Here is a 22,181-nt window from a genome sequence, read left to right as displayed (position 1 = left end):
TTATGCATTAAGCAAATTAAAGGATCATGAATATTCACTTTTGTAGCAAAATTAATAAATCATCATTATGATATTTAGAACTAAACAGACTACCTGGGAATTCATTTAATCGATAAATTGATTATCGAATACTTCATCTTCGATTTACTTCATAACATTTAATAATAAAGTGAAAATTGAAGATCTAGTTGAATAACGAAACAACTTCAGAATGAATTATCATCTTGTTAAAAAAACATGTTTATCAAATTCTACTGAATAATTGCTATCTATGCCTTTAACCCGCTTATCACGATTGTAATCAACACAACTAAGCAAAGTCGAACAAACAATATAGAGAGTAGATTTATCAAACAGAAAATTTATTAATTTTTACTGTAATCAAATATAACTTCCAAACAGGCTACAATAATGCTTGTTAAAAATAAAACAGTAGAAAGAAACCTGATGAAAGTATTTACAATTATGCCTAATATTAAATATAAATATAAATAGTAATAATCTTGGTTTATCTAAGAAATGAAACTGAGAATAAACCCTGACAATTAATATAATGAACGAGAACGCAGGTAAAGAAAACCAGTGTATTTTAATACAAAATTACAGAATATCATGGTAAAATATGAGGACCATAAAGCGAATATTTCATTTGCGAATTCTCGTCATTTTAAAGTCACGCTCTACATGATTCTTCTAGTTCACAATTCCCTTCTGTTCTCTTCAACTCGATCTTCTTGTTTGTCTACATGAGTAGCATACATCACACTAATACTATTTTATATTACCTGAATAACCTGGAAGCACTGGAGGGCCGTTTCGTCGTAGTATGGAAATCCGCATTAGTGTGCATCCACGATCCAGCACGCCAGACTCGAACCTAGGACCTTCTGTCTCGCGCCCGAACGCTTAACCACTAAGTGAGACAGAAGGCCCTGGGTTTGAATTCCGCGTGCGGGATCGAGGATGCACACTGCGGAGGAGTCCCATATTAGGATGAAACGGCCGTCCGGTGCTCAATGGTGGTCTAACGTTGATCGATTCATGATCGCGATCAAAACTCAACAATCTCCACAACCCTATACCGATTAATTACCTGAATAAGTTAATTACTTTGAAGTGAAATTGAAAGATAAAACACTGATAAAGTGATATAGTGAATAAAATTATTTCAACAATAAATATATTCAGTCACTTGTAGTCACTGGTTTTCGGTATTGTACAGTCTAATTATGCAGCTTTCATTCTCGTTTTAGACAAACTGGTATTGAAAAAAAAAGGCGTTGGTGACTTTTTCTTTAGATTTGACAATGAAACCTAGTCAAGTGAACCCACCCAGGTCAAGAGGGAGTTCACACACACACTTATACACTAATAAAGATAATTCACTCAAGCTAGAAAAATGAAACCATTTTTCCAATCGTTTTATGATTTCACTGAAAAACAAACTTAAACAAGATTAAATAGTGAGATGATTAAAACATTATTTCCGCCCAGTCGTTTAGAGATATACAAATATATTTAATATCCTATGTTGTAAGTTTGTTTTCTTGTCTTCTAATTTGTTAGGAAGATTTCAAATAATCTAGTTTTGTCAATAAATGTAAATTTCTTACCTGTAATGATAACTAAAGAAACACTTTTTTCCGAAATTATATTTTCGTACAATTTCTGGTGTTTTCATATTGGTGATTATCAGTTGGTTTTTGGATTTTCCTGTATCCTGAGGTCATGCGTTGTTGCTATATTTTTACAGAACTGTTCTACTTCAGATTTATATTCATTGTTAACAAGTATCTTATACACTACTCCCATCAACCTTCGATTCCATCATTTGGAGCATCGCGTACAGAATTTGTCACATTCGATCCCTTACGTATTAGAATGATCTCAATCAATTGTAATTAGAAATTACCATAGGCTCAACCGAATAAATCTTAGGCCGTAACATTATTGTATTATAATAATAACAAAATGTACAGAGCTCTCTTCCAATTATTCCTAAGTTCAAATGATTTTTTATCATTCGATTTGTGCTCAATGCTAACCAACACTTGATAGAGATACTAGCAAACAGAAAGTCATTAGTGTCACTGATGTAAACAGATTCATTATTGATGAATTCCATAATATAGTAGTCTTGTCAAATGGGCATACAAAAGTTGAGTTCATAAAAGTGACCAAGCTGGATAAGGTATGACACAAATCTACCCAATTACTAACTACTAGATAGAATCCATGAAAAAAATTATTTTCAGTCTACTTATAATTTCCTCGATGGTTTTTCTCTTTCTCGCGGTATTATTGAATATGGCAACGTGAACTTCATGCAAAATTTTATTTGAGGTCTAAAAATTTTATATTTTCTAAGTAATATAATAGAGTAAATTTGATAATTATGGCTAGTCTAAAGTTTGTACTAGTCACACACTAATCTTGGTTCGAGTACCATTGAAAACCAGAAAACAATGGATACCTGATTCATTGTAGCATTACTCTTCGGTATAGTGCACTCATGATACCACCACGGACTGAATACCGGACCTCCAGGTCTTGCGGAGTCCCGTAATACTACGACGTGACCACTGGAGTTCAAATGAGTTGGGTAAGTTAGTTACCAACCGAAGACAATGGAATTTAGTCGCTCAATAACGTGGATTGATTGGAGTTAGACATTAACACCGTTGGATACCAGGTAAATGGTCCAGAGGTTAGATGTTCGTGCGAGATCGAATGCCCTGGTTCGGACCCCGTGCACGGGGTCGTGAGTACGCACCGCTGAGTCCCATGCTGGGACGAAACAGTTGTCCAGTGCTCCCTGGTTCTTAATGTTGCTCCAAATAAAACAAATGTGACGAATACGGCCTACAAATTAAACTAATCTCCATAAAACCCCTTGAAATACGATATGCTTTAAACTAAGCGAGGGTAGTAAACAAGCCTGCCGCCATCACTACTACTAATACTATTAGCTTATCTACGAAGATTACCCAATACCTGACTAGAAAATAAATAGTCAACTTGACAATTTACAAAATGACAAGGTTGTTTCAGACATTCAATATCTGAAATCAACATCACACATTTAAACAGGCTGATCATAACGCTCGCTGAAAATTATTTCAAGTCCAAGTTATACACACGTATGTCTGTATTTTAATGAACAATCATATCAATGTCTACATTTTTTTCTATTTTACATCATTTATTGGTATCTCAACCCCCTCTCCTGTCCTCAGTATTGATTACGCTTGTAATTTAAGCATTACGCAGTTCCAAACGCGACTACATGAAGTTCAATGTCATGACCTGAAATATAAAGCGTTCCATTTTCATATTCAATTATTTAACCAGTAGTAAATAAAAATCCATACCTATCAGCCACACTAACACAACAACAGAGTAAATATACATTAAATGACATGAGTTAAATTAATTTACAACGAAACAAGTAGTAGATAGTTACATGTGAGAAACAAAACCGAAAGCGAGTCCTGGACTGAATGGTAGCCATAACTGACCTTGTATCGATTGTTAACCAAACTAATATTTTGTCTTTAATGAAGAAAATCTGTCATAAGAGTAGAGCAATTGACCTCTCAAATGATTACTAAACGAATAAGTTTTATGTAAATTTCGCAGAATTAGTAATACAAACACTGTAAGAGAGATGCCATTTATCTTCTCAGATCAAAATACATAAGATATTCAGTCATGGTCTAAACAGACATAAATGGTTAAAAAAAATTCAATAAACACTCTGAACTCTTTCACAGAATGAATTCACACACAATAGGGAACAATAAGTCACACACACATACACATACAAAGTAATTATTACCTTTTTGCTTACAAGCAGCTATTGCTTCATTCAATTCGGTATTATTATATTTATGAGTCTTTTCAACTTCATCATAAAAATAATCATCATTTGAAGCTATTAGAAAATTACGCTGATCAAGTTTATCAACGAGAAATCTGAAATTTTATAAAAGAATTCGATAACAATTCATAAATGGATGAAATTTGAGTCAAAATACAACTGAGATTTTGCAGAGTATTAACAGTGTACATTATGAATAAATAAATAATATATTTGTAATATCCCAATGAGTAGAAAAATGAGATTTTCTGACGTTTCGTATATATATATATACCTTCAGCAGGAATTTAAAGACACTAGTGATAATCACAATTGCATGGTGAGTGTCAAATTGTATTAAGCACAGAAAACAATAAGCTGTTACATGGCTGGAGGCAGTCATCAGACACTGAACTAAGACACTTGTCGGAATGACATATTTATGATCTTGAGGAGAATCTTCACATAACTCTAAACTGAACTCCTCACTGTTACAACAAAGGACGTTACCACTAAGCTATTCTTATCTCGTCCTTATTCAGCAATTCCTACTGACTGTTTCCATTAAAATAATATTCGAAAGCAGTGCATACGAAATCGAGTCATTTAGATTCGTGAGAACATTTCAATTTGATTAAAAGAATCCAGCAGGAACTAAAGATTAGACAAATACAACGACATTCACTATTCATTGATCAACCAGTGTAAATAACCAAGTACACTCATTGCAAACTGACCATATCAACAACCTATGATGAGTAAATGTATAGCACCGATGACAACTTCGCTAGGAGACTGCTAGCTGTTATCAACAACTGTTCCTCAAAATCTGCACACATGTTCAGGGTTTAAGTGGTATAGTAAAAATGAATACCCAAGTGTTACTTTAAGGCAACATCATCATTTAAATGGAGTACATTTTTATGGAAAAAAGACGGATAGGTAGGTTATTTATTTAAATTTCATTACGAGACGGAAGTCATAAAATTTCCGAGACGTCTCTGGCAACGACCAAATCATAGAGAAGCATGTGAGTAATAGAAAAGGTCAAATACTTCAGAGATATCTCAATACAGTAGTAATATACATAGCTAATTTGTGACGGTTTTATGCATACGAAAGCCAACAGTTGTAAAGCCTTCCTGAAACACTTAAAATTCACTTGGATAAGAAGTTGAGAAAACAAAATTATTGTATTCATGATATCTATGGGGGGAACTTGTTTGAAAGTTAGAAAATCACTTTGTTCAGTTCACAAAAATAAAGTTTCGACAGGATTTATCTACAAACAGTATCATGTTGAGCAGCATAACTAGATCTGTAATTATATAAGCCGCTGATCCAATAGATAAGGAATAGTATAGAAATTCTTCATCTCATTCAAAAATAGAATTTGTCTACCGGAAGAATCAATTGAAATCTACTGTAACATATATCGAGCTTTTAAAAAAATGAGTGTTGACAAATAGCTACAGCAACTAGCTTAACAACAAACATCCGCCCACCTTAATTCATCGCAGTATGAAAACCTAAAGAAAGTCAAATAATAGACAAGGTCATTCCATTAAAAAAACACATTTCGACTAATGTCATCCCTTTACATCAGATGATTAACCACGACATATCAGGCATTCAGGCTGATTAACACACGGGGATGAGAAATTTGCACTGTGATTGGGTGTTGATGCAAACGATAACCTTGAACAAACCAATAGAAAGCGAAATTGGAAGAATTCTAAAGACTCATGTTCAGGGATATCAAAATCATATGTGGAAAATTAGTGAAGTAAAATTCATATGATGTAGCTTTGGAATTGCGCAATGTTTTTGTACCATAAATGAATAACTTGCACTGAAAACAGTCTTGAGAGATTTATGTTGTTACTTGTCTGGCTAAATTACTAATAGATAAAATAATTATGTACCTACGTCTATAATCTAAGTCCGCCTGTAGCTGTCCTACAGTTACTGCTGGTCCCAAGCCCACACAAAGGAGGATGGTCGGGCATGGGGTTGGCAACTCCATCCCGTAGAAAACAACCTTGCTACAAAAACTCCAATCAAATTAGACGATTTAAACTCTGCCCTGGGAGTTGAACGAAGAATTATGACACCTCATAATGAAAGCCGAGTTCTTTCGGAAGCCGCGAGGCTGATGCCCATTCTAACAACCAGAGCAACAATTCTTATAGGTACATGGAACGTCCGGAAAATGTGGGAGACCGGGAGGACTAGTCAAATAGCAACGGAAATGAGGGGATACAACTTGATAATGCTCGAAATAAGTGAAACCCATTGGACACAAGCTGGACAGCAAAGGATAGATTCAGGAGAAATGTTGCTGTACTCCGGTCACGAAGAAGAAAATGCTACACGCTCACGGAGTTCTGATGCTGTCCAAAAAACACGAAATGCACTTATAGGATGCGAATCTCATGGATCCAGAATCATCAAAGTATCTTTCAATAAGAAGAAGTGGATCTCGATGAATGTTATCAAATGTTACGCACTCACCAACGATAGCAACGACGACAATAAAGATCAGTTCTATGGGAGGCTGCAATCAATCATAGAGAAGTGCCCAGGAAAGGACCTGACCATCCTGATGGGAGATCTAAACGTCAAAGTCGGGATGGACAACAACGGTAACAAAGACATCATGGCACGACATGGACTGGGAGAAGGGAACGAGGATGAATAAGCATTTGCAAATCTATGTGCACTCAACAATTTTTTTATAGGTGGCACAATATTCCCACACAAACGCATACACGAAGCTACGTGGGTCTCACAGGATAACACCTCGGAGAAACAGATAGATCTTATTTGTATCAATAAAAAATTCACAAGGTCAATGGAAGAAATGAGAACTAGGAGAGGAGCCGACATAGCTTCAGATCACCACCTGATTGTGGCCAAGATGAAACTGAGGCTAAACAAACACTGGACAAACAGCATTACAAAGGTCCAATACAGATTTCCTTCGACATATTCAAAAACGCAACCAATTCAAGAAAACTCAACAACAGGTCCCAACCATTACTAGATGTACTGGGAGAAGAAACTGTTGTGGGGGACAACTGGAAAGGGATCAAAGAAGTATTATCTTTAACGTGTTACGAGGTTCTGGTCCTCAAAAAGTTTTACCATAATGCATGGAGCGCTATGGAAATCCTGGACAAGATTCAAGAAAGGAAGAACAAAAAAACAGCAGCTTAACAAGGGCAGAGAACGTCGAGGTAAAAGATGAATGCACAGAAGCAGGCACGTTAAGAGGAGCATTAGGGACGGAAAGCAGAAATACGTAGGAGAGGTAGCAACGACGGCAGAAGAAGCTTCAAGAGAAGGAAGTATGATACAACTATATGACGCAACGATGAAACTGACAGGGATATATAGTAAACCAGAGAGAGACCAGTCAAGGATAGAAAAAGCAAGACAATCACTAAAATTCAAGGACAGAGGAAGAGATGGGTGGAACACTCAAAGGAACTGTTGAATAGACCAGCTCCATTGAATCCACCAGACATCGAAGCAACACACACAGACATTTTTAGATATGTCGAAACAACAAAAATCGACGAAACTAGAGTGGCCCTCAGACGAATCAAAATTGAGAAAAGCAGTAGGACCAGAAAATATATAGGCTAACGCATTCAATTAAGACAGAGGTAACTCAAAAATGTTACACCTTCTACACAGGAAAATGTGGGAGGAAGAACAATACCAACAGACAGACTGGAAAGAAGGACACCTCTACGAGATACCCAAGAAACAAGATCTGAGCAAATGTGATAACTAAAAAGGCATCACACTATTGTCAGTACCAGGATACGTTTTAAACAATGTTACTGAACCGGATGAAGGACTTGGTAGACTCCCAACCTCGAGATCAACAAACTGGATTCCGTAAGTATCAGTCGTGCACAGATCAAATCGCAACACAATGGATCATCGTTGAATAATCAGTTAAATGGAACTCGTCACTACACACCAACTTCATTGACTACGAGAAAGTATTTGACAGTGTGGATAGGAGAACTTCGTGGAATAATCCTCGACACTATTGTGCACCTGAGAAGAACGTTAAAATTTCCGGAATCCATACAATGGTCTAAGGAGCAAAGTGGTGCATGAAGGACAGCTGACAGGTGCATTGTAAGTAAGGGTCGAAGTCAGACAAGTATACCTACTCTGCCCCATCATCTTCCTTATGATGGTTGATTGGATTATGAAAACCACGATGTCTGACGGTAAACACGAAATACAATCGACAGATTGGGTGCAACTAAATGATTTAAACTTTGAGGGTGACCTGGTTCTTCTACTTCATACTCGCGAACAAATGCAAGTGAAGACAACTAGTGTAACAGAAGCCTTCGCATCAATAGACCTCAACAAACACAAGCGAAAAAGCAACATCCTCAAATACAACACACAGAACACCAACACAATCACAATTGGTGGAAAGTTTCACGTACCACCTACTCAGCATAATCCATGAACAAGGAGAATCTGATACAGACGTAAAGGCAAGGATTGCCATAGCAAGAACAACATCCCTACAGTTCAAGAACATTTGCATCTCAAAACAACTCTCAACCAATATCAAACTCACAATCTACAATACGAATGTCAAGACAGTCCTACTGTAAGAAGCTCAAACTTCCGGAACTAACACAACCATCATCAAACATGTACAAGTACTTATAAGCAATTGCCGATTCAAGATACTCCATGTTCGTTGGCCAGATACCATCAACAACAGTCTACTGTAAGAGAGAACAAACCAGATTTCACCTGAAGAGGAAATTAGGAAAGGACTTTGCAGGTGGATAGGACATACATTTCGGAAATCACCTAGCTGCATCATGAGGCAAGCCCTAAATTGGAATCCTGAAGGGAGACGGTAAAAGGGAAGACGAATGAACACACTGAATCGGGAATCGGAAACAGACATGAAAAGGATGAATAATAACTAGAAATGATTGCCCAGGACAGAGTTACATTGGGAGTGTTTGTGGGCGGCTTATGTTCTTCTAAAAGGAGGAACAGACGTAAGTAAGTTATAGATAACAAATATCAGAGAAAAACTAGCGTAATAGAAATTACCTTGCTAGTGTAGATTTTCCGCTACCTGGGACACCACGTAACAAAACTAGGAATCTTGTACCCCATTTAGAGTTATAAGCTTCATATATTACGTTCTTAAGTCTCACTATTTCTGGAGAATAAGAGAATAGATTTCTCTGGACTTCTGATTTTTCAGGGACGATACACCTAGGTGCAAAGAATTCCGAGACCATTTTGATAAAGCTGTAACTAAAAATATGGAGAAATAAAAAATAAACGAAACGAGCATATTAGTAAGGAAACTAGCTAAAATAGGGATCATTATTATTTATCACAATGAGGCATAAAATGTTTTTCAATCAACTGAATGATAATCCCAAAGCCTTACAAATAACCGATCAATAGTAAAGCATTGAATGAAGAGGATAGATCAACACGAGTGGATGTTCCTTCAAATTATATTTATTTCAGGAAAAAAAAGAGCGACTAACCAGCGAAAAAATATTGGTGAGGAACCAATGGAAAAGGTAAAATTAGATTGTAATTTATCCAACAATGCAATATCTAAGATCAAAACGAAAAACAGTGGGTGCGTTTGGGCTAATTCATCCGGCCTTCAACAGTATGACAAAAAATCGTTCGACCACTCATTATAATTGTTTCGCAGACAGAACAGGGAACAGGCACTTACTTGCGAAATTCGTATTAGTGACTAACAATTTTATGAATTGATAATAGGACGCGATACGAGATTTTATAGCTTTTTAGCGCACTATTATGCCGCCTAACGAACGTTAAAGTAATAGCATGATAAACATAACATATAGCCCACCTATGCTTGACCATGTTTCATAAACATTCCTGCCAGGCATTAATCATCTTTATAATAGAGATTATTTATTCAGAAAAGAAATCGCTGTTACCGTTTTACTTCAATTGTTCATAAGCAATGTATGACCTAGAACAAATGTATATCCCTCAAATTATAAATCAGCACAACGAGAAAATTAAAAAAGGGAAAGCAAAATAGTGAAAATACCAATACCAGATAGTTCCAAAACAATAAATAAAATAGGAATACAAAGTGAATGGAATGGCACTCAGTTTAACATTTAAAGGAAGGAAAAGTAGAGATATATTTCCACCATTACGGTTGTCATTAAGTAAATGCAACCCATTAGAAATTAGTGCAACACAAAATTTATAATCTTTATCTAAGTCTACTTATTTGACTTTTACACACGGACTGATAGCAGAAATGGGTTAACTGTGAACAATGTGAAAGTTGAAATATGACATCGCCATTTCACCGTATTCTAATCGAATAGTGAAGTGTTATTAGAAAATTGAACGTCTATTTATGGTACAGTCAGTCAGTCATGTGCAACACAGAATATGGCACATACGCATCAGTTCAAGTGGCCATGCTACGTAGGCACAGAGGTACAAAAGTATCAAGACAAATTTCAGAGTAGTAGAAGTAGTAACAGTGTCAACTCTAGTAAAAAAGATTAGGTATCCTAAAACAAAAAAACAGACATAAGATCTCTGAACTCAGGTTCTAAGGGAAGACGAAAAGTGAATGGACCTGCTAACGATCGTAAGCCATGTCACCCGAAGTTGTTAACAAATGGTTACAACAATCAATTAAGTGGATGGTAATTTATGACTGAGGCTAATAAATTGTTAAATATCTGGCAAATAAAAAACTTTGATTTGATATTCTAAGTAGTTAACTCATTAAGAACTACAAATACTAATCAGGTAAAACTCTGAAGGTAATTGAAGATGAGTATTATCTGGTTTTGCACGGTATACAACATAAGATATCACTTACAAATCTTGAAATTATGTCTAGTACTCAGCGAAAGACTACGAGAAGAGCAATGTAATGCATGAGTAAATATAAAGGTTATATAATTTGCAACTTAATTAGCATATCTCTTTCTTTTCTAAAATGCGAATACTCTACAAAGCAAGCGTACAAACCACTGTCTTGTATGTAGTTCTCATTATTCGAAGTAGAATTAAACAAAACAGATGCTTCTTGTAGCTAACGTATACATTTGCTTCATAATGTTCACTGAAAAGAAAACACTTCAATATCATTAGACAATGTGGGTCAAGTAGGACGATTCTGATTATCTTTCTAAATGATCGTACATTGAAATATATCATAATTTTTAATTAGGTGCATACTTTTCAATATGAAATATTGACAGACGAAAAGCCAAAATCCAAGATCTGTATTGATTTAGTCAGTAGTTTAATTGGTGGACCAAACACGATGCCTGAAGTTGACGAACAGAAATAGTTGTTTTTACATCTTAAATATTAAACAGAAACTTTCAAATGAATGTTTGACTTAGTACTAAGGATGATTTCTCATGCGGATAGTGTACTCCTGTCAACGTACTCAGAAAAATACATCTTTATCTCCACTTTTTGACTTTAAATAGCCTAGCGGATAATGTATCAGAAGTATCAGACTCACAAACCCTCATAGACTTATTGGAATATAACAGTGGAAGAATTAGATATGCTGGACAAGTTAACTAAGCATACTATAAACTAAAACAACTGGAACATATTTGGATTATTTAAAACTTTGAATACCTCGTAGTAAATCGGATCAAAATCTCTGATCCTACACTACAGAGAGCAGTGTAAACTACGCAGTTTGGGCATGGAAACAAACAGGAAAAAACACAGCCATATATAAATGTATTGTTTCAATTTCCCATATATTTTTTCCAATCGCACGGAAGAGAGCAAATACAGACAAAAGTAGCTAGACAATGGAAACTTGAAAATACAGGAAAATCTGTTTTTCCAATCTAGTGTCTCAAACAACTAGTACATAAAATTTTTCGAAGACGTTGTTGGTCCTAACCGCAACAGCAGCTGCATAAACTAATGAAAAGTTCACGAGTAGTCACCATCCCGTTCCGGCCTTTTTAGAGAAGCCTAGTTGTCTGATGCCAGTCTGGTTACCACACACACGAATAGTAAACATTCGGTTGTCACAAAGTAGGGAAAACAGATGAACAAAGTAGAAACTCAGAAGTGAACGTTTCTATTTCCTAGTTTAAATTACGAAGTGATCTTAGCTAGACCCCCATTGAAAACCTGGAAGGACTACCGGACGGCCGTTTCGTCCCAGCATCGGACTCCTAAGCAGCAGTAGACCTAACATACAACTGGAGATATTGGTTAGAATTTGTCCCACTAAAAGAGTTGCGTACATTTCTCATAACCCTCTAAAGCTTGATTTTATTTTAATTGAAGAATCTCATTCTTCGATCTCATTTGTTGTGTTTGAACCATATCTAGCTTTTCATTGTAGCTGACAATGATAAAGCGACTTATAGATAATACTTAGTACTCGTGGCAAGTTGAAGTATTTCTGCCAACAACTTAACAATAAACGGAGGTTGATTAGCCGTCAAGTTTTCTCCGAGACAAAACATATCAGAACGAACCTAATGTAATTGTTATGAAAAGGAAACTGATTTATGTCTAATCTGGAAAGATATGACATGTTAAGAAAGAGGTGACTTGTTAGCTTCAATGGTATCATAGTAGTTGGTAAATTTCAGTTAAGAAAATAAGTAATGTCTAGGGGTATTTTATTAATAATCATCCTATACCCTTAAAAACATGTTGAGGTATTACTTCTTCGAGAAAATACTAAGGATACCAGATTATTTTTAATGATGGATTCGTAGAATTAAGATATGGTCTATATTTTTAGATTATTTAATTAAGCTTGAAGGTCAGAAAATGCACACCAGTGAAGTACACAATAAGGTAAACCAATCGAGCATAAATTTGCCTTCCCTGTAACGTGAAAGTTTTACGGTAAAGCTGGTCTCAGCAATGATTAAAGTATACATCAATGCAGGCTACAGACTTTCATCATAGTTGAACTCGTTGACCTGAATGTCTACCCACTTTTCTAAAGTACAATTTTATTGGTTTAAAACTCAGAAGATAATAGTGTGACAGACAGTCACAAAGCATAATTTGGCAAAGAGAACGCATGTACGTGAAAAAGATAGAATACTGGGCTGGTATGTCTAGTTAGTATTTTGGGCCTATAGGTTCAGAAGAGAGGATCTATGGCACTGGTATTGATTTATTTCAGGCATACATATCATAGGTGTCCTCAAACAGGTTTTCTTTACAGGAATCAAACTTGCGAACCTAACATACACTTCTAGGGCGGTATAAGCATTTTAACATCTGACTGAATCAGTAAGAAGCAAAGCACTTGGTTAGTGAACAAAATCAGATATTCGATACAAACACAAGACAAAGTGGGACGCCTATATTCTGTGTCTATTTTCAAATTTGATTCCGGTATACGCTATCAAAATAGGGGAATGACTGTATTCAAACATCTTCCTACGCCTGTTTTGGGGCTAGGAAGAATGATAGGCATGAAAGGTGTTTCGTGGAAGTCTGATAAGTGACGTTACTTGGAGATCGATATTCATTAGTTTCAACGGTACAGTGAACTCAAACCTTATTTCCACTAAACTACCAAACTGCATTTCATTTCACTAAATTGGCATATATATTTTAAGATCGTTAGGTTTGTAATTTTACCAGGTAAAACAACTCAGTGTTGGTGACTAAGGATCTTATATATCCCCTGAACGCGCTGTATCAAATCTGAATTTGTGAGTAATCCTCAATCGCCCGTACCAGTTTAGACAGTCAGTTGCAATACTCCATCATCATACAATTCGTCAACCATAATAAAAATAGGAATATCGCTACCCGACTCTATTGTGAAATTACCTTGTCAGACTACCAAATCTAAATGCTAGGTACTTGAAAGAAACTTAAAAGATTCTATCACAACTTTCTCAGCATTTTGGTTTGGTGAGTACAGACACGAACTGAAGCCAATCGTCGATGTGTAACGTTTTGCAAAAGAGCACCAATCCAAAAAACGAGTTCTATCTATGCTATCGCATTCCTTAATTCTCAAGACTCAGAATTCAAGTTATCATTCGGAGGCCTATATAAGATCTAGTAAAAAAAGCCTACCAGAAGATAAATCCAGTCAGTATCAGTAACATAGGACTATCACGTTTGACTAATACTTTTTCCATCTGAAACTACAACATCTAGTGTTGTATTTTACATAAAAAATCAGTGTTCGATATCCGAGTTAACCGTTAATCTCTCATCATACCCTAATAAATAAAGGGAACAGAAGTAAACAGTACAAAACATTGAAATTAATACTCTCATATTCTATAATACGATTAAGTTTATAGAATTTCCTCACGCTAATTCGTTCACATTATACGAGACACTGCAAACGGATCTGTCACCAATCAGTCACCTTCTCATCCCTTTGAAACTGTCTAGATCGATTGGTTCGTATTCATTCGTGACTGTTGAATCAATGTATATAAAAAGTCAAATGAGACTACATGGTGTCGTTACACATGTGTGGTGAAAAACGTTTCCTGATTAATTCATGTACATTTATCCTACTTTTCGGCAGAGATAATTCCCGAATCGAGTAGCTGTTTATGCGAATAAAAATAGATTCTTATGAATTTTAGGAATACTAAAACTATGATAGATCGGTAGATATATTCCAAACTCTAGTAATCCAGAGAATTTGCTAACGTTTGTCCGTACAGCTTATTTGTCACATGTCATTGTAAGCAAACTCCAGAAATTCTACCACAAATCAGCCTCCACAGTATCCTACCACACCAGCGGATAGTAGACAGAGGTTAGAAGTAGCCACCAATAAGTACCATTTTAGCTACGTGGCGCCGACAGAAAGAAACTAACGATTCCCTGCTGTACATTAAGTATTGAAGAAACCAACTATTGCTGTTCAACGTCCTACAGATCTCATCTTTATAAAGTACTGTGTCTGACTTTAGAATTACACTTTTGGTGGTCCCAAAATATGTGAGCAATACTTCGAAGATACTTATGATTGAATACCAGTAGTTTACAAATATTCTCTATTTTTAAAGACCGCGTTTCATAACCACCGAGTAAAACAGATCGTATAGGCGTTGACGCAGACTAGTTCGTTCTAAAGTCACATTAAATATTTAGCGGGAGAGAAAAGCATCTCAAAATTGCTTGCATTTTCACTCAGGGAGAGCAGAAAACCCAGTATATTGTTAGCATCCTTAACAAACAGAACAATGTTATCTGCATGTTCTAAGCTAACAATTGGTTTCCATAATAAGGAATCAATTCCCCAAAAAGTTAGACAACGAGAGGATTATCTCTAAAAGAAAATCTACAGCAAGGTTATATAAAAGTAGGCAAACCTAATGAACACCCGTTGATATTGAATTGGTCTTTTGGTACTGAAAAGATTACAACTATCTTCCCAAGTTGCACAACACATCAACAATAATAATTAGAAGTATTCTATAAAACAGTTCAACAGAAAACAAAGTTTTTACACGTCAACCAAACTACGAACGATCAAGCAACATCATACCCTTAAAAATACATAAAATCATAAGCAAAAAATAAAGTATAATCATTAGAAAAACTCTTTATTCTAAGCGTTTTTCGTTCTTCACATTTTTTGAGTTCTATTTGAAAAAAAGGAAATACTTATACATGCATACATAAATATAACCACCTTAAAAAACATAAAGAACAGAGATGATAGGTAATGATCAACATGAAAGATATTGTCTGTCAGTCTGTTTATTTGTATTTATTTAGAATTCTATAGGAGAAAGAATCAAGTACATTACAGTAGAAAAAGTAGTAATAACAAGTGTCATTAGAAAAGGAACTTAAACAAAGCAAGGCATATTATATGATACAATATATATATAACCTTGATAATTCTGTTCTGTTATGTGAAATAGGAGTAAAAAACATATTAAGGAACACCGGTGATTCCCATTTTGTCAATAAACAATCAAAGTGATCCTCACGGAGAAAATAGAAACTCAACTGAACAATAAAGTTCCAAGATACATAAACAGGCGCTCAAGACAGGGTGAAAAAAATTATACAATGGGTATTGTACAGACAAAAAGAAGTCAATGTAAAAAATAAGCAGTATGTGCGAGAAAATATTACAAGTTATACAGCATGAAGCAGAGAACATCGATGTTAGTAATAAGTACTATAAGTAAGAAAATAGAAGAGACACTTGGTAACCGCTGATGAAGATGGAATGACTAGGAAAAAAGCAGGTGAGATATATGTGTGTGTGTCAACAAGAACGTGCTGTTTATTGTAAAAAAAATCAAATCAAAAGATAAATTCAGGATTAATTTCAAAACAAAAGACACAATAGTATGAATTTGTTACACTAGTAAAGAATATTATGTATTAGTATATTTGATCATCAGTAGTAGACAGATCGATAACAATTACAAAGACATCGTGCCTATTGATAGTGTACACTATATAAGTATATATACACAGAACAAGTTAATGACAAATAAATAGTTGTTTTAAAAATAATTGATCATAACCATGTGGACAGGTTAGTCTAATCCTTTCTCGTTTTCTATAATAATAAAAATGTTCAGTTTATCCTTTTCAAAAACCAGGCACTAATGATCACGTAAATAAAGTTCCCTTTTAGTGATGCTAAAGAATGAAAGACACTATATACGCTGACACGCATACAGGCACACACACACAAACTCGCAAAGAAAGGATCCAATTGAAGAGGAGGGACCACTTTAGAGAATAAAAAATAATCTAGAAATAATAACAAATAAAGAATATAGCTATTCATAGTATTTAAGAAAACATGAGCAATCGTAACGAACTGTTGATAAATAACCTATCTATTATCAATTGACTATCAATGTGTGGATAGAATGAAAATTTTGTTGAACTCTTCATTCGGTAAAATACTATTATCCTCGCCTTGCTGCAAAATATATAGGAACAAAACAAAATGGTTACCATTCAAAAAAAAAATTGAACAACTACAATTCTGAAGAGTATAACAATTATATTACAAAAATATTTTTCGTTTTAAAGGAGATAAATTAGAATAATATACAGCGGTGTGAAAAGGAAGAAAGAGTAATGAATTGGATAATGAACATGATGTGTACAGCAGATGGTAAGAAATAAGTGGACTTAATTATTTCTTCTTCCGAAGATGTAAAATGTACACAACAACAGAAGAATAAATGAAAAATCAAAGGAAAAAATTTATGACATAAATATTATCATTATTACTGTTGTGTAATTTATAACAATAATACAAGGAAGTGTAATAAATAACTAATGATAGTAGTTAACACAACAACAAAATTATACACACCAAACATCATCAACATAAATCTATAATAGAAAACCATGATTATTGATAGAAAATTGAAATCCTCTTAATAAACAACAAGAGAGTAAATTAAAATAAATGTATAGAATCAAGATAAATACACACAAAACACAAATATGACATTCTCTCAAGAAAGGAAATATCAATGAATGGAATGATATTAATTGAACATACACAATTATGTGCAATACACCGAAATGATAGTAGTTTCACAGGAGAGTAAACATAATCGTTCAGTGAATAAAATATTACCTGGACATATAATGCCTTCGAGAAGAAAAAATTTGGTAAACATGTTTACAAAACAAATTAATCAGTAGTGTAGGCTGTACGCACTTTAACACACAACTTCACACCAGAATAAACAAACAAATAATAGAATATATATATATATATATATATATATATATATATATATATATATATGAAGGGGGGAATAGGCACTTGTCTATTGTTATCAATAAAGGTGACGTGAAGTTGAAAAGGATAGGGGAGAGAGTAGTGTATGAACATATTATCAACATCAAATTGCAAATAAACATTCTATTCTCTTTTTCTTAAAAATAAAATAGAAAATTTTCTAGTTTTCACTATCAAACAAATAGACGAATTTGTAAAAAATATGAAATACATTTTACTCTAGGAATAACAAGTAGATCAAAAGAAAACTGATAGAAAACAAAAGGGATATACATATATATATGAGACACTTTGTGAAATGTGTTGTATATTGCTGAATTTGAAAATATCTATTGTCAAGTTTTAAGAATATGGATAATCATTCAGTAGGGGAATCATTTTTCTGATTACAATACGGCACATTGATTATTGAGTTATCCTAACAAGTTAACACAGTCGTAGTAAGTGATAAAGGACAAAATAAACTTCTTTAGATCACGATATTTGTGTTTTCTACAGCACACTATTCACATAGTGGACCCTGTGAAAAGATAAAAGAATCAAGAGAAAAACAGTAAATTGACTAGTAACATGAAGAAATATCATCTACCTACGGCTATACATATATAACCAACATTTGAGAGATTGATCAGAGCCATGTTGTTTGGTAGTTATCACTTAAGAAGAATGGAATTTGTTATGGATGCAGAATAATGTGCCAATCATTATCATGTTAAGTCTAGTGATGTCCTTGGACGTTAAATGGACATTTCCTATTTGCCATTATTTATTTCATTCGTTAAATATTGTACAAATGTTGTTTTCTATTTTTATGGTACGATGTGGTTTGTTTGGTTGGTATATAAATAGAGTATGTCTGAAATACAATGATTCATATCTCCGAGGCTGTGACTTGTGTTCTGGACTCAACTGACTGGGCTAGACAGGGAAGCGGGACCAATCGAGACTCTAGGCCGTCCGTACGTGTTTACGTGTCACTGAATCGATCGATAAATACGCTGCTCTCTAATTTTTCAGTCAAGGACACAACAATTAGCACAGGGTAAAAATCGACCCAAGTTTAAAGTCATAACAGAATTTCATAGTTCATGTTAGTTTTCCTGTCATAAGATTAGCAATAAACAAGTAGAGACCATCAATTGTCAGACAGGTATTTTTCACTTTATTCTCTAATGATATGAAACAGACAGTAACATTTAATGTTAACATGATTAGTAGGAACTATTATTCATATTTTGACCAATTTTAGTAATGAGCCTATTTACAAGGAACAGATTTGTGAATTTGGCTTTGAAGTAGATCACCACAAGTGTATTATAAGCTCGTAGTGTTACCCAGTTGTCCCGTATGAAGTAGCTGGAGAGGACACCTAACTTGCAACTTAGTGATCAAAAGTTGAACGTTATGACCACTGAGCCACCGCTCCAAGAGAAGGTATCAAATTCAAAACCATATTTTACCAATCAGATACTGAATAAAGGTAGGGTGTATTGAACTTTTACCTAAGATTTGCTCAAAGGAATAGATGATTGAATTTGAAATGATATAAAGCCACGAGCACAAGTCATCGAACATGTTTTGTCGCAAATACATTAATTTTCATTGGCCGGTAAGGGCTTGTATCACTGTCAGACTATCGATTACATAAATTCCGCTTACTACTGTAAAGCATCTAAAAATGAGAAATTTTACTTAGTTGAACGATGTAAAATCAAGAATGATATGGTCCACAAATTATTCAATTACCCAAAATATAGATTAGACGTAAACTTCTACACTCCAGTCATGGGTTGTTGTATTTATGATTTATTTATTTGAACACATAAACATTGGTACAAGGGGCACCAAATACGTATTCGCCACACAATAACAATGAGGTTGTGAAGAGATAAGGAATGTAAAGTGCGTATAATAAAAAGAACACCAACGGAAATTAGTGTACGAGAGTGAGATAATAATAATAACAATAGGAAAAACAGTTCAGTTAGCAAAACTAAAACTAGAAAGAATTCTTTCAGTTAAAGTAACGTTCATTTTCTATGAAGAAAGTAAAAGTTACAACAGGATCGCCACTGGTCTATATTCTGAACCATGTCTGATGACGTCTCTAGCCACTGTGTTGCACCATCTTTCGGAGGCCAAGCAGTGGAGTCGTGAAGGACGAACAGAAGCCAGTCCTGTACAGCATTCTTTTATACCAGGATACCATGTCATACGCTGACCGATTCTCCGCTTTTTCCAACCGGTCCCAGAGTCGGCAAATAATGCACGACGTTGAATTCTCTGGGACGACATTGGTAAAACATGACCAAGCCACCGAAGTCGATGTTTCAACATGGAATTTGACTCATTGAAAAGAAGTGGTAAACAATTCACGTTACAGGAACAATTTAACCTTTGTCACTGTAACGCAGCACAACAAGGTTATGCAGTTATGGATAAGGATACTATAATTTGATGACCTAACATTCGATTGTTAAAATGAAGGGAAAAAGTGAGGATCAGTATGTGATATGCAATGTTGAGAAGCGACCAAGTGATGGCTATCCACGAGACCGAATTATTGACGTAATCTCTCAATGAACTGATACTGGGAGACAGATGCGTTTTAACAGAAAATAAATGCGGTAAGATATTTTAAGAGACTTTAAAATATTAATTTTGACGTTCAGCTAATGAAGTAACTTCGCCAACCATATAGTATGTACTGTATAAGGTAGGGTTGACCTTGAATATCAGGCCTAGTAGTAACAATCGTTACAACAATGATGATCAAAACAGAAATAATTAAGTCGTAGATCCCATGTTTTCATTCAACCAGTGGCTTTCGACACCTGCCATTATGAAGTTATTCAATATATACACATATACAATGATCTGTGAGCAACAATTACTTATGTGACTATTCACATCAAAATTAGGAAAACAAGGCAAACTTCGAAACTTGTAAACGCGTGTATAACTTTGAACCAACAAATTAAGTAGAGAAATTACATAAAATTAACTAGTAAGAAACATGTTAAGGAAATAATAAAAGCTCAGTAGTTAGTATGAGACTATATTCACTATACAAAAAAGCTGGAGGAGGTTACTGGTTGCCCAAAATGAATATGCTAGGGTGGGCGTGAATCTATGATTGATATTCAGAGGTGGAATGATTTAATCACTGGGACGCAGAAGAGACATTATAACAATTCAAACTGTAACCCATAGTGGACACAATGAAGTTAACCAAACAAAAACAAAATGTCAAAGAAAACTACTCACAGACGATGGATTATCCAACGACGAGTTCACATGATCCACTGAGTCTGAAATGAAATGTGAATTTTGTGGATTGGGTATGAATTGTTGACAGCTATCTGGATGTTGATCAATATTAGCTGGATTAGATTCTGTTGAATAGCCAACTACATTAGAATTGTTGATTCCTTGTGGAATTATAGTGTCTTGTTGATTTCCTGCATAAGATGAATTTTTGTCCACAGACCAATTTCCAATAGTTCCCATGTTCGAATGTCTAATATTTGCTTGGATAGTTGAGTTGGATTGTGAAGTGCAATAACGCCTATCACCAATAAGGTAGTTTTCATTTTGTGACATGTCACGATAAACAGATTGAGATGGTGTATACTGGGAATGAGGTGAAAAAACATGACTTGAACGTGATTGTGAATAACAAGCAGAATTTGAGAAATATTGTGAAGCTGAAGGAGGTTGATTTGAAAAATAAGATCCATGATTTTGTATACGGTTTGATGAATTTATACACGAATTGGAATCTTCTGATCTAACACGTGAAACGGAATGTATGGGTGGTTGCCTAACTGGATACATCGGGGATGTCATTTGCAGATTATCAGTATAGTTTGACGAAGGATATGAACTATAAGGATTAAATAAATGTTGTTCTTGAGTAGGCCAACGTTTACTAACCGGCTGTTGCTAAGATAAATACAACACAGGAGAATAAAAAAATAAGCATTATACATATATTCTATTTAGAAAAAATCATTTGAAAACAAAAGACTTTCCTTACATGTGTGAGTTAAAGATCAAGATAAAATTAGACAGACTCGTCATAAAAACTGAAATAGTTAGGATGGTGTTTAACCAGAGAATTACTAACCTGAAGTTAAGGGTTTAAAATATCAAATCACCCACATTGGTTGTAATATGGACTCGTCAGTTGATTATAAAATTCATTCTTGACGAGAAAAACAGATTAAACACTCACATAATTAATATTAAAATGACCAGTGAACCAATTAGAAAATTTCTAAAACTGGTTACCTATTAGTAGAGAATTTAATTGTGTCTCTTATTATAATAATTCGTCGAATTTGCGGTCCTGGTAAGTATACATGGAGAATTAACTCGTATGTAGAAATATTTACCAGAAATGAGTATTCACAAAGATTCGCTAACAAGAATATAGAGCATAAATCACCAAAAGAATCGATAACCTCTATCAGTGGATCATGATTATGTGCATGGGGCCCGTAA

General features: G+C 34.7%; 1 protein-coding gene across 2 annotated transcripts in view; it reads right to left on the bottom strand.

Annotated features, from left to right (window-relative positions):
* MS3_00005788 (uncharacterized protein) overlaps positions 1 to 22,181 on the bottom strand; it is a 108,225-nt gene that overhangs the window by 69,345 nt on the left and 16,699 nt on the right. The window contains exons 9-11 of one of the 2 annotated variants that reach the window (XM_051213869.1): positions 20,943 to 21,620; positions 8,972 to 18,195; positions 3,839 to 3,975 (exon numbers count right to left, since the gene is read on the bottom strand). In XM_051213869.1, the coding sequence (XP_051069884.1) occupies positions 18,178 to 18,195; positions 20,943 to 21,620 (696 nt within the window). In that variant the 3' untranslated portion in view covers positions 3,839 to 3,975; positions 8,972 to 18,177. Of the gene's footprint in view, positions 1 to 3,838; positions 3,976 to 8,971; positions 21,621 to 22,181 lie in introns of both variants that reach the window. The other variant, XM_051213868.1, reaches the window with a different exon arrangement.

This window comes from Schistosoma haematobium, chromosome 3, assembly GCF_000699445.3.
Source record: "Schistosoma haematobium chromosome 3, whole genome shotgun sequence".
NCBI lineage: Eukaryota > Metazoa > Platyhelminthes > Trematoda > Strigeidida > Schistosomatidae > Schistosoma > Schistosoma haematobium.
The sequence above is the reverse complement of the archived record's forward strand: the minus strand, read 5'-3'. Positions and strand labels throughout refer to the sequence as shown.